General features: G+C 37.2%; 1 protein-coding gene across 2 annotated transcripts in view; it reads right to left on the bottom strand.

Moving 5' to 3' along the window:
* Positions 1 to 14,149, bottom strand: part of LOC126470247 (A-kinase anchor protein 10, mitochondrial) — a 120,982-nt gene that overhangs the window by 45,979 nt on the left and 60,854 nt on the right. For both annotated transcript variants that reach the window (XM_050097962.1, XM_050097970.1), the window contains exons 7-8: positions 12,416 to 12,524; positions 11,943 to 12,114 (exon numbers count right to left, since the gene is read on the bottom strand). In XM_050097962.1, coding sequence (XP_049953919.1) covers positions 11,943 to 12,114; positions 12,416 to 12,524 — 281 coding nt within the window. The remainder of the gene's footprint in view (positions 1 to 11,942; positions 12,115 to 12,415; positions 12,525 to 14,149) is intronic.

The following is a 14,149-nucleotide window of genomic DNA, read 5'->3' as shown; positions in this document are numbered from 1 at the left end:
GAGATGGTTGTTTAATAGGTGAAAGGAACTGTTTGTGAACTAGAAACGGTGGATTTTATAGCAGCGGTAGTGTTGAAAGCGGAAAAAAAAATTTTTTTGGTTATGGTTTGGAAGTGGGTTACGTATTATTGAGTATATATAGGCGGGATAAAATTGTGTAGTAGATTACGGTAAAAAGGAGAAGGTGAATACAAAGTGAACCTACTGGCAAAAACAGAAAGAGAAAATTAGACGACAGAAAAGATTTCGAAATGCAACAGTGACAATAACAAACATGATTCTTGGGTTCAAATTAATGATATGAATATAATAGAGGGAAACATTCCACGCATGAAAAATATATCCAAAAACAAAGATGATGTGACTCACCATACGAAAGCGCTGGCAGGTCGATAGAAACACAAACACATACATACACACAAAATTCTAGCTTTCGCAACCAACGGCCGCTCCGCCAGGAAAGAGGGAAGGAGAGGGAAAGACGAAAGGATGTGGGTTTCAAGGGAGAGGGCAAGGAGTCACTCCAATTCCGGGAGCGGAAAGACCCACCTTAGGGGGAAAAAGGACGGGTACACACTCGCGCACACACACACACACACATCCATCCGCACATACACAGACACAAGCAGACATTTGTAAAGGCAAATGTCTGCCTGCATTCCTCCTCTCCCTTAAAACCCACATCCTTTCGTCTTTCCCTCTCCTTCCCTCTTTCCTAACGAAGCAACCGTTGGTTGCGAAAGCTAGAATTTTGTGTGTATGTATGTATGTGTTTGTTTGTGTTTCTATCGACCTGCCAGCGCTTTCGTAAGGTAAGTCACATCATCTTTGTGTGTGTGTGTGTGTGTGTGTGTGTGTGTGTGTGTGTGTGTATATGTATATATATATATATATATATATATATATATATATATATATATATATATATATATATGTCTGCTTGTGTCTGTATGTGTGGATGGATATGTGCGTGTGTGCTAGTGTACACCTGTCCTTTTTTCCCCCTAAGGTAAGTCTTTCCGCTCCCGGGATTGGAATGACTCCTTACCCTCTCCCTTAAAACCCACTTCCTTTCGTCTTCCCCTCTCCTTCCCGCTTTCCTGATGAGGCAACAGTTTGTTGCGAAAGCTTGAATTTTGTGTGTATGTTTGTGTTTGTTTGTGTATCTATCGACCTGCCAGCGCTTTTGTTCGGTAAGTCACCTCATCTTTGTTTTTATATCTAATTTTTCCCACGTGGAATGTTTCCTTCCATTATATATATATATATATATATATATATATATATATATATAAAAATAGAGGGAATCATTCCACGTAGGAAAAATATATCTAAAAACAAAGATGATGTGACTTACCAAATGAAAGTGCTGGCAGGTCGACAGACACACAAACAAACACAAACATACACACAAAATTCAAGCTTTCGCAACAAACTGTTGCCTCATCAGGAAAGAGGGAAGGAGAGGGAAAGACGAAAGGATGTGGGTTTTAAGGGAGAGGGTAAGGAGTCATTCCAATCCCGGGAGCGGAAAGACCTACCTTAGGGAGAAAAAAGGACGGGTATACACTCGCACACACACACACACACACACACACACACACACACACACATATCCATCCACACATATACCAATATATACCATATACCAATATATTCCTGTATTCAAGATGCCACTTATAGTCAACATAATGATTGGCAACAGTCTATACAGACTAACTTTTACCATACTCACAAAGAATATTATAAAATGCCGGTACTACCAGGTCGAGATTATCTTTAATGGGTTGTAACATTTCCTTAACTTTCCTGGGTGGTGAGGCGATCAGTCCGATTCTTTGCTGTTTAGGAACCCAGCTATCTCACTACCTGTTGCACCAATGAACGGAAGCCACACTATGTGTTGGTTTTCCTGGCTTGGGGTGAATGGCAGCACGCCTCTGTTTCCTCAAGAGCAATGCCCTAGTAGCATGGACAGAATACTCATACCCTCTGAACACCACTGTAAGATAGTTAATCTATATGTCAAGGCTGTCCTCGTGCAGAATAGCCCATATTCTGGGTACTAGGCTGTCCAGCACAACTCTCTTCTGAGCTGGATAGCGAAAGCTATGTCCGTTGAGATTCAGGTCGGTAAGCATCAGTTTTCTATGCACAGAATGGCTGTATCGTCCATCCAGTTTCCTTTCAACCAACACATCTAACAAAGGTGTCTTCCTGTCCTTTTCCACCTCCATCATAAATCTTATGTTTGAGTGTATACCATTCATACTGGTCTACAGCACCTCACTGCCCTACAGCCAGATTAAAAATGAATCAATATCGTATCAGAAGCAGCATGATGGTCGGAAGGGAGCACTATTCAACACTTATTTTTCAGAATCCTCCATGAAAAAATTAGATATGGCTGATGATAGAGGCAAACCCATGGCTCTTCCATCAGTCATTTCATAATAAATTCCACTATAGAAGAAATGAGTAGTCATCAAGATGTGCCAAAATAATACCAAACTTTTAGGGGCTAAATGAGTGGCCAACAGTTTTAATGTGTCTTTCACTAGTAACTCCGTAAAAAGGAAAACTAGGTCAAGGCTGATCATTACTTCACTTAAGCCTATCCTCCTCTGTTTTATGGTTGCAACAAACACTTGAGAGATCTTAATATAATGTCTACAGTGTTTGACCACAGGCACAAATAATTTAGTTAAGTACATTGCTAGACTGCATGTGAGAGAGCCAACAGCACTAACAATTGATTTCAATGGTGCATCATCTCTGTGCATTTTAGGCAGGCTATACAAGCTGGATGATCTACGTGCTCTTAGCCTTAAATTCTTCACAAGTTTATCAAGGATGCCAGAGTTCTTTCGTATCTCCCCTTTCTTCCTACTGTGTGTCAATGTGGGATCCCGTTCAAGAATCTTGTATGTGCCGTCTTCCAAAAACATAATGACTTTCTTATGATAATCCGTCTGTCTGTCTGAGGATAATCGCAGCATTCCTCTTGTCACCCGGTAAGAACTAACTCTCCCTTCTCCTCCAATGATCTCGGTCCTTTTTTCTCCACCCTGTTAGTAATGCACTTAAGGGACTTGGCTGTCACCCAAGTCACAAAAATCCAGCTAATAGCAAGCCCTACTTCACCTGCTGCTTCTTAAGGGGGAAGCCACACTGTTTGTTTGATTCCACTGATAATTTTGGCAGCTGGTAGCATTTGTGGAGCCAGAGCAAAGTTCAATCGTCTACTGAGAACCAATATGGTGGTTTCATTGGCTTCAAATTTCTCCTTCAATTCCTTTACTGGCTATTCAATGTACATACTGAATAACATTCAGGACAGGCTATGATCCTGTCTTACTTCTCAACTATTACTTCTCTATCATATCCTTCAACTCATAATGGCGGGCTGGTTTTTGCACCAGCTGTATGTAACCTTTCCCTCCCTGTATTTTACCCTGACACCCTCACAATTTCGAAGTGCATATTCCAATCAAAAATTTTCTCTAAGTCTATAAATGCTATAAACACTATAAATCTTGGATTGACTTTCTTCAGCTTATCATCTAAGGTAAGTCGTAGGGTCAGTTTTACCTGAAGTGTTTCTACATTTCTCCAGAATCCAAACTGATCTTCTCACAGGTCAATTTCTATCAGCTTTAAGATTTTCCTGTAAATAATTCATGTCAGTGTTTTGCAATGATAGCTTATGAAGCTGAGAGTTTGGTAACATTCACAACTGTCAACTCCTGCTTTCTTTGGAACTGGAATCATCACATTCTTCCTGAAGTATGAGGATATTTCGGCTGTCTTGAATATCTTGCACACTAGGGGGAAGAGAGTTGTCATGACTGTCTCTCCAAAGTATCTCTATAATTCTGAGGGAATGTCATCTACACAAAGGACCTTGTTTTGACTTAGATCTTTCAGTGCTCTGTCAAATTCTTCTTGCAGTATCATATCTGTCATCTCACCTTCATCTACTTCCTCTTCCTTTCTTATAATATTGCCTTTAATTATTTGCTTCATTTCTGTCTTCCTGTTTTCAAACTTCCAGTTTGCTCCTACATATACATATATATATTTTTTTCTTTTCAAATGATGTTCGTTTTTGGAAGAGTTACCTTAGTATCCATGGTACTAGCAAATAAACAAATCCTCTTAGTACTGAGAACACAATCAGTAGTGGAAGCTAACTCCACAATTCTGAATGGACTAGTGTTATGTGTATATTAGACATTCCTCCCCAGCCAGGAATCAAATCAACTGTTTCGGAGAGGGGCGTCACCAAACAACGATGTGTTATCAACCTCAGCTGGAGAGCGACATGTGCCGGACTTCCAGTCATGGGTGTGATGCCTGCTCAGTCGTTTTCTTATTGGACTAGTATGTACTGTACATTTCTGACTAAATGTATTGCAATCAGCACATTGCAGACATACATCCGATGTATGGACTTCCGAACCGCAATCCATCTGAAGCCAAACATTTGTATGCTGCAAGATTTCCTAACAGACATTTAACAAACAGTAAGAAACAACATATGAAATGTCTTGTGGGGACAGGCTCTTTTGAGAAAAGGTCATTTCATTGTGTAAGACCAACTAGTGTTCAAACACCTTATTTAGAGAATCAGTTACTTTATCATATCAAAGACAATAATGCCAGCAATACCAGAGAAATAGCAGAAACTGAGAATGTGTCATGCGACAGACTGAAAACTGTTACAAGAGTAACTCCTTTACCCATACCCTATTTAGAGATGTAAGGTTTTACTGAAACAGATTTTCAATCCCAGAAAGCTTCTTTTACATGGTTACTGGGGATGTGTACTGAGGAACTGATGAAGCTAAGTTTACCAGTAATGGAGTGCAGAATTCTCAAAACATTCCTGCATGGGCAGATGGGAATCTTTTTCCAGTTTTGGAAAAAATACATCGACAACATTTTAGCGTTAATATATGGGCTGCCATAACGAAAGCCATATTAATTGGACCTTCCATTTTCCTGACAGGAGTATCACACAGTGAACTTTTAATGGGATATATAAATGCTTTGCTGGAAGATGTTCCACTATACTTCTGTCAGAACCTGTGGTTCATGCACAATGGGGCACTCCCTCATTTTGCTCCGCAAGCAACAATAATTTTAAATCAGTGTTTCCCAAATAAATGGATAGGTTATGGGGCTGCAACATTCTGGCCTGCTCAATTGCCTGACTCAATCCACTGGATTCTTATTTTTGGGGAATTTAAAGGACATAGTGTGAATGTTGATATACTTTGCCACTGCATTCAAGAAGGATTTCAACATATACAGCAGACACCTCGAATACGGGAGCAAACAAGACAACCTTTGGTGCAGAGTTTACGAGCTTATATCTGAGCTAAAGGTAGATACTTTGGAACATTTCATTTAGCTACCAGAAGACAACATTTGAAAACAAAAAATACAGGCAGAATCAATCTGGAAATTTGAAAACAAAATGACAGAAAGGAAGCAAACATGTAACAACAAAAAAGTGTCTGCGTCTAAGAAAATAACAAAAATTGACAATGCAATGGAAAATCCAGGATGCAATATTGACATTATTATGAAAAGGATAGATTGCAAACACGAAAGCTTTTGGCAGCCAGAGACTGTGGTCATGTGTCTTCGAGTTGCATTTGCATGTGTGTGTGTGTGTGTGTGTGTGTGAGAGAGAGAGAGAGAGAGAGAGAGAGAGAGAGAGAGAGAGAGAGAGAGAGAGTGAGTCCATATGTTTTCTAATTATGATGAAGGCCTTTTTGGCTGAAAGGTTATGTGTTTGGCTGTCTTTTTGTTGTATCTATCTGCGACTCAACATCTCCGCTACATGACGAGTAGCAATCTATCCTTTTCACAATACAGTCAAAAATCGACCATACGTACAGTGAAAGCCCGCATTTACACTTTCAAGGGACTTTAAAAAAAAAATGGTGTAAAATGTGGGAAAATGTAAAATGTGGGAAATAATGTTTTAAGCTGTAAAAGTTGCATATAGGATACCCACACTTGCACTTTATGTATGACATAAGTACATAATAGACATCAAAAGACCTGTCAGCGACTTGTTTATTATCTAATGATGGTTTATTATCTAATAAAAACCACTGATGTAACTGCAACTGATAACCATCTGGGAAGTAGGAACATTTGACTCAATGTTACGTGTCATAATCAATGTTTTTGAAAGCCTGGAGCTGTCATTCATTACATAAATAATGAAATACTGCACTAGTTACATATTTTTTTCATGCTTAGCATGATGCGTTATGAGAATTTTGCTCATTGTCAAGTGCAAATATGTGAGTAAGTATTTTGTGTGGTGTTTAAATATGTGTTATTCTACGTCTTTTGCACTGTAAATATCTTTTTGAGGTTATCAGGTACTGTGCCTCATCAATTATGTAGAAAACCACACACACACACAAACACACACACACACACACACACACACACACAAATTATCACTCACATTGATTGTGTAACTTCACAAAAAAATACATACATAAATAATGCACTTGACAATGAGAATAAATTCTCGAAACACATTTTGCTCAGCATGAATAAAAATATGTAACTGGCGCTGTGTTTATTTTATACTAAAAAATTTTGAGAAACGCAAAGTGAATGAGTGTCAACTAGTGCTCCAAATGGCCATATGCCAAAACATGCTAAATATGGTTCAACAAAGATATCATGATGATCACAACAATCACGAAACTACACTTGCACAGTAGAGACAGTTTAGAAATGGTTGTGATTGGTCACGATACCTTCATCTGAACAAACTTCGTTACTTTCATCAGCCACCATGCCAAGTAGAGCTAGGCAGCAGAGGGAGATATGACACGAATTGTTCAAATTTTCATGTGTTTACCGGTTCAAATCCGCTGAGTAGAGTGCCCTGGTGTCGAGAAACTTAACCATGTAATATTTGTAAACACTACTGGACGGCCAACATCATGCCAGCGTCATTTTTTCCCCAAAAACATTTTTTCGTAATGTGTCAATCGCAGGAAAATTATAAATATGTTAATGCAAAATCAGGTGCAAATTAACATTGTGGGCATAGGAAGTTTGTTGGGACCTATAAAAAAAAGAGTCATAAATGGCAGATAAACATTAATTCTGGGAATGTAAAAGTGGGGTTATACTGTATATACCAAATTTCTGCTTTGTTTTTAAAGTCCCAGAGGTTTTCCACATATTAGTCAACACCCTGTATAGTACTCCCACCTTTCAGCTTTCTGTTCTTGGCTTAGTACTGCCTTGTCATCTGAGATTTTGATATTCATACAGTTGGTTCTCTTTTCTCCAAAGGTCTCTTTCATCTTCCTATATGCGGTATCTATCTTTCCCAAAATTATAAATGTTTCTACAGCCTTGACCTAACCATTCCTGCTTAGCCATTTGCACTTTTTGCCAACTTCATTTTTATATGTCTGTATTCCCTTTCACTTGTTTCATTTGCTGTGTTTTTGTATTTTCTCTTTTCTCTATTTTATCACCTGCTGCCTTCATTATTTCATCTCTCAAAGCTACCCGTAACTCTTCTACTGTATTACCTTCCCCTGTTCAAGTCAAATGTTGCCCAATTCTCCTTCTGAAACTCTCAATGATCTCTGGTTCTTTTAATTTACCCATGTCCCATCTCCTTAACTTCCTACCTTTTTGTAATTTCTTCAGGTTTTTTTTCTACAGTTCATAGCCAATAAACACAGGCAATGTCTTACAGTTTAAAATCTGGTTTTGAAATCTCCATTTTACCATCATATAAACAATCCGAAGCCTTCCAGTGCCTCTAGGTTTCTCCTGCATATACAACCTTCTTAGATAATTCATAAACCAAATGTCAGCCATGATTGAATTGTGAACTGTGCAAAATTCTACCAAGTGAACACCTCTTCATTCCTTTCCCCTACCATTTCCTTCTATCAAATTCCAGTCTCCTATCAGAATTAAATCTTCTTCACCCAAAACTATCTGAACTATTTCTTTTGTGTCATTATAGATTCTTTCAGTCTATTTATCATCTGTGGAGCTAGATGGCATGTAAATTTATACTGTTGTTGTGGGCGTTGGCTTTGTATCTATCTTGGCTATGATAATGCATTCACTGTGCTTTTCACAACAGATTAACTGAATTCTTTTCATCAGTGGCTCCATGCAGGTATGTATATTTTATACAAATATGTTAATTCTCTGGTGTTTTATACCATTTGATTCCAGAGCAGAAGTTAAATTTATCAGTGCTATTCAGCCGTGTGGCATGATATTCGGTCTCAAAACGCACTGACAAAATTGTTGGTTCGCTGCAGTGTTTTCATTCTCGCAACCTGGTTCAGACAATAAACAGCATAAATAAAAGACGAATTGTGCTTCATATTTTTATAACAATCGAATTCAAATAAATACTGGAAAGAAATACCAAGAGATCATTTTATAACATTTTTACATGTCACTTCTCATCCCCACCCTAACCCCATGGGTAGTAGGGGTATTTAAACCCCCCACTCCTTTTATAAAAATGAGTCATGCTTATACCAAATTTGGTTGAAATTGCTTCAGGTATCCTTGAGTTATGCTTCTTGCAGCTTTTCACTCCCATCCTCTGCCATTAGGGTGCACGGGTATCTTACCGTTACAGTAATGTTTTTAGAAATGGCAAGTGATGTGACAAGTTTATAGAAATTACTTTTACACACACACACACACACACACACACACACACACACACACACACACACACACACACGCGCGCGCGCGCGCGCGCGCGCGCGCGCTCGCCTGCAGGTGAAACATCATCAATGGGCCTCTCTACAGTTAAAACTATCAATTCTACACTATATTGGTTATTATTGCGTAATTTTACATGTCACCCCAGCCCACCCCAGCACCCACCCATCAGTACTGTTGTAAAAGTAACATGCATAGTGGGTCATGTATTTGGAGGAAACTGCTCCAGATATTTCTGAGTTATGATACTGAGTCACATCTATCCCCACCCTATTGATCTAGTGGTTTAGAAATATATGTGGAATGTATGCATGTAGATACATTGATTTTTATAAATATACTGATATTCAGAAACCTTTTATTTAAGAAAGTTTCATCATTATTAGATGAATGGTACAGGAATGAATATAAGATTAACACACAAAAAAAACTATTTATTTTTATATATTGTATTAGATCTATTTGATTTTGTATTTACAACCCTGTACTCACCAGACTAAATGTTCTGCTCATCTTGCCACCACACTTCACTAACTTCCACTACACCTAACTTCAACTTACCCCTTTCCCTTTTTAAATTCTCTAACCAATCTTCCTGGTTAAGGGATCTAACATTCCACACTTGAATCTGTAGAATGCTAGTTTTGTTTTTCTTGATGATGATATCCTCCTAGCAGTCACTGCCCTGAGATCCAAATGGGGGGAAAAATAATGGTCGTGGTTTCCTCTTATTTCAGCCATTCACAGAAGCCGTGTTGGTTAATGTTACAAGGCCAGATCAGTCAATCATACACACTGTTGCCCCTGCAACTAATGTAAAGGCTGCTGCCCCTCTTCATGAACCATGTGTTTGTGTACCATCTCCACATATACAATTCTATTGTGGCTGCACCTACAATACAGCTATCTATATCACGGAGACACTCAAGCCACCCCACCTTGGCACTATAGATTTATTATTTAGTCTGCAGATGATATCATATGCTATTTGTTGGTCTGCAATTTCTTCTTTATTAACTTGTTAATTTAGTCCCACTGGGTCAATAATTTCATCCAATACTTGTACAGCACACTTGGGAGACATTCTCAAATATTATTACTAGAATGTTTGGTTGATCTGAGTTTAAGGCACTCAATTTCAAGGTTATTGTCAATTGAATTGATCTGTTATGACCACTTCCATATACAAGGTCTGTTCAAAAAATTCTGGAATATTGACCACAAAATTTATCTACATCTACCTTTTACTTATTGTGCATGGCGGCCTTTGAAATACTCTCTTTCACAATTAATACACCATTCCCAATGTCATTTCCACTTCCAGAAGCAGTCTTGGTACACCACTTGCTAGACTGCATGAAGTGCAGTGTGCGAATATTCTTTTATTTCATCTATCGTTGCAAACCCTCATCCTTCCAACAGGGTTTTCAACTTTGGAAATAAAAATAAATAAATAAATAAAAAGGTCTGCAGGGCCCATGTCTGGAGAACGATGAGGATGAGGGAGCACAGCGATTTTGTTCTTTGTGCAATAGTCACGCACTAACAGGGATGAAGGTGAGGGTGCATTTTCGTGATGCAAGAGCCTTAAATTGTCTCACCACATTTCAGACCATCTCTTTCTCATTTTCTCTCACAGGCGACAATAGCACCATCAACTAACAGTCTCTCACTGTGGCATGAATTCATGATGAACTAATCCTTCTAAGTCAAAGAAAACTATCAGCATGGCTTTGACATCTCACCTGACCTGACGAGATTTTTTTGGTCTTGGAGAACCTTTCCCAATCCATTGTAAAGATTGAACTTTGGTCTCAACATCATAACATAGAACCATGTTTCATCACCAGTTGTGCTTCTCCCAAGAAGCACCTCATTTGCGTGATCCAAAAGCTCTTCACAAATTGCAAGGCGAAGGTCTTTCTGGTCTTGGCCGATGAGCTGTGAAACGAACTTGGCAGCAACATGATGCATTCCAAGGTGCTGTGTCAGTATTTCATAACATGATCCAACTGAAATGTTACATTGCTTTGCAGTCTCTCGGACAGTCAGTCTTTGTCTGGCATGCACAATTTCATTGATATTCCTGACATGAGTAGACCTCGAAGGGCGTCCTAAATGAGGGTCACTTTTAACTTCAGCCCAGCCATTTTTAAACTGTGTGTACTACTCATAAAACCACATACGGATTAGGCACTCATCACCATAGGCTTCATGCATCATTTAGTGTGTCTCTTTAAATGTTTTCTTCAGTTTCAAACAAAATTTAATGCAGACGCTCCTCCAACTCTGTCACCTTGAAATTTGCAAATCATACGACAATACAGCACTGAACAATAGCTACCAGACATACAACAATGAAACTTCTGGCAGTTACACAATAAACACAGGTGTGTGCAAGGCTGCCAACCCCATTTCACTCTAATGCACCGTTGGTGTAAAATTATCAATGTTCCGGAATTTTTTGAACAGACCACATAATCTCTTTCTATGAAATTTAGCATGTGGTTTTTGCCATAATTTCAGTGAATTTGTGATAAGTTTTGATTGCTGACCATTCCTAGATAGGAGTGAAATGCTGTCAGCAAATGTTATGCAGTAAAGAGAGACCTACCAAAAATTGTTGCCTTTTCTTTAACTTTGTGATCTCGTAATCGCTTTTTCCAGTAATAAATTGTACACCAACAAGAACAAGACACCCTTTATCTTAACCCCATATTGATTTCAAATGGTTCAATATGTTCCTTAAAATGTTTAGTTTTCACGATGTGTCAGAGCTTATTTGATTAGTTTCCTAATTTTTATTAATTTCATTGTTAACTTCAATATTAACATTTTTCTGTTGTAAAATGCAACTCTCATATCACAATTTCTGTTGTAGTTTTATTCATTTTATTTAAACCTTCAGAGTAGACTATCTGAATAGTTACTGACAACATGCAAATCAACCAACTTGTTATACTCATGTTTACTCGAGTTTTTGAAGTGATGTAACTTAAATTTGCCATACTATCCACAATAATATAAATCAAGATGTATGTGTAGTTCATAGAAAGCTAACCTTCTACATGAAAATAAACAAATAGTCCATTGTCATAGTTAATAATTTAATATACTTTGGAAAATACAGTATCACCACATTCACAGAAATAAGGTTCCAAATGATCAACAAGAAAAACAATTACCTGTGTCTTTTTCTGCGCCACAGAGAATCTGGATCATACAGTTGTCTAGAGTCAATGCTCATTTGTCTGTCATCCAGTTTGCAAACAATTCTGCGTGGAGTTGATGAACTATCCTCTGTGGCAAGCAAAGTGTTTTGGGCTGACAGACTCAACTCACTACTGCACTCTGAACCTGAAAATACAAAGAGAGAACGTATTAAGAATGTTTGTAACAGTGAGCGTGGTGGGAGGGAGGGTTGACAAAGACATGGACAGAAATGCACAGATGAATAAAATGGTACTCTTAAGTCAGGTAAAAATAAACATACTAAGCAGAATAAAACATTAATATAAAAATTTAAATAATACAGTAACAAACAAAATATTTTTATTGGGTTCTTCATCTAACTTCTTATTTATCTTTTTTTATATTCCTCTTGGGTTACTCATCATTTATAAACCAATTACATTAACATATACCATCAGGCACTTACCACATTTCCGACTCCGCAACAGAAGTGACGAACCAGACTGGATAGTGCTTATAAGTTCTGAGAGGTAGTTAAAGAACAGCTGTGATGACTGAAATGGTTGAAGATAATTCTGAAACAAATTATGTGTGTGATTAGTTATTGTACATGAAAGGAAAACAATATTATTGGATAACTACAAAAACAGCTTTATTGTCAGGTAGTATGTCACAAACCAGAATCTGATAAGCATGTTCTTAACCCATGTATGCCTGAACACTGTGAGCTTAGAGTCATACTGCAGTTTGCTTGATAAAGCTGTGCATGTTGGCAAAATAATAAATAAAAATGATATAAATACACATAGATTACTATTTAAGCTAATGGAGAATCCTGAAGTTGCAGTATGGGAAAAAGCTTAATAGCTAAATTTTGTGGAGAAAATCATGAGAGGAGGAATAATTTAACCTATTTTTTATTCCGATTATGATGTGTCACTGTCACACAATTATGCAATTTGTCATTAGATGTTAGATGGTTACTATAAAACAAAGAGGAAAATAATAGTGAGATATGCAATACAGATATGAAAATAAAATATTCATACAACTATTACTACTACTGTCATAATAATGAACACATTACTGGCAGACTGAAACAAGGAAGTGGCAAAATATCTATCAGAAAGAACAAAAACTGGAGTACAAAAATATTATATGATACATGCATATATGAAAAAATGATGATAATGCAAATTTCTGCTTCCCAGATATCATAAATTCACAACTAGGACACTTTTACAGCAATAACAACTGTCATGCTATTACATTGCATTCAACTGGTATGATATTGCTGATCACAAAGATAGCTAATGACACGTTTTCTTTCCTATGCCAATAGATTGTAAATAAAATGTATTAATAAAATAAATAAATAAAAAGGCTCTTGTCAATTCTTAGATTATGGAAATATGAGAATTCCATATATAGACATCATCAAATTTCCAAAAGCAAAGATCAGTTATCATTACTAAAAAATCTACCTTATTATCAGAGTGGAAAGATACTGTTTATGAAAACAGCCCCCATTTTTCATTCCTGTCCTTCCTTCCCTGTACTGTAAAATTCTTTAAAAATATTCATTCCTGTTTCTTTTTCTTTTTACTTCCTACTCAATTGACAATATTTCACACACTAGCACAATTTAATTATGTAACACTTATTTTTCAGCTCCATTTACACTGCACAAAATATCATTTAACCCCCCAACCGCAAGTGATTTTCCAATTTTCCTGTAAAAAACTGCAAGGTAGTTTTATTCAATAATTAGAATAGTTGCAAGGATAATATTAAAGGAATGTAACAAAAAAAAAAAAAAAAAAAAAAAAAAACTGAGTTCCGGAGTGAGTTTTAATTGCCACTTGACTTATATAATGTGGGAATGTGAAAATTGTATTCAATGTTACACATTATAAAAAAAAATTTCTTGGTGTGCTAAAGCTAGATGCAAGGTTCCAACACAACCCCTTTTCGTAATCTTCACACCAGGTTCTTGTTTCTTTCCATATTTTTTTCCCTATCAACATTTCTTCTGAAACAGCCTTTCTATCAGTCCTGCTGTACTTGGATATCCTTGTATGTGCCATGTCCACACAAGTATGTATTTCTTGGAAATTACTTCCATTCTAAATTTCAAAAATGCATTCTTTGTGTTGTTTGAATTTTTTTGGTGTATACTAAATGCAGTGACTATAGTTAT

This window comes from Schistocerca serialis, chromosome 1 (assembly GCF_023864345.2).
Source record: "Schistocerca serialis cubense isolate TAMUIC-IGC-003099 chromosome 1, iqSchSeri2.2, whole genome shotgun sequence".
NCBI classification, from domain to species: Eukaryota; Metazoa; Arthropoda; class Insecta; order Orthoptera; family Acrididae; genus Schistocerca; species Schistocerca serialis.
This window is presented reverse-complemented; position numbering and strand designations above follow the sequence as displayed.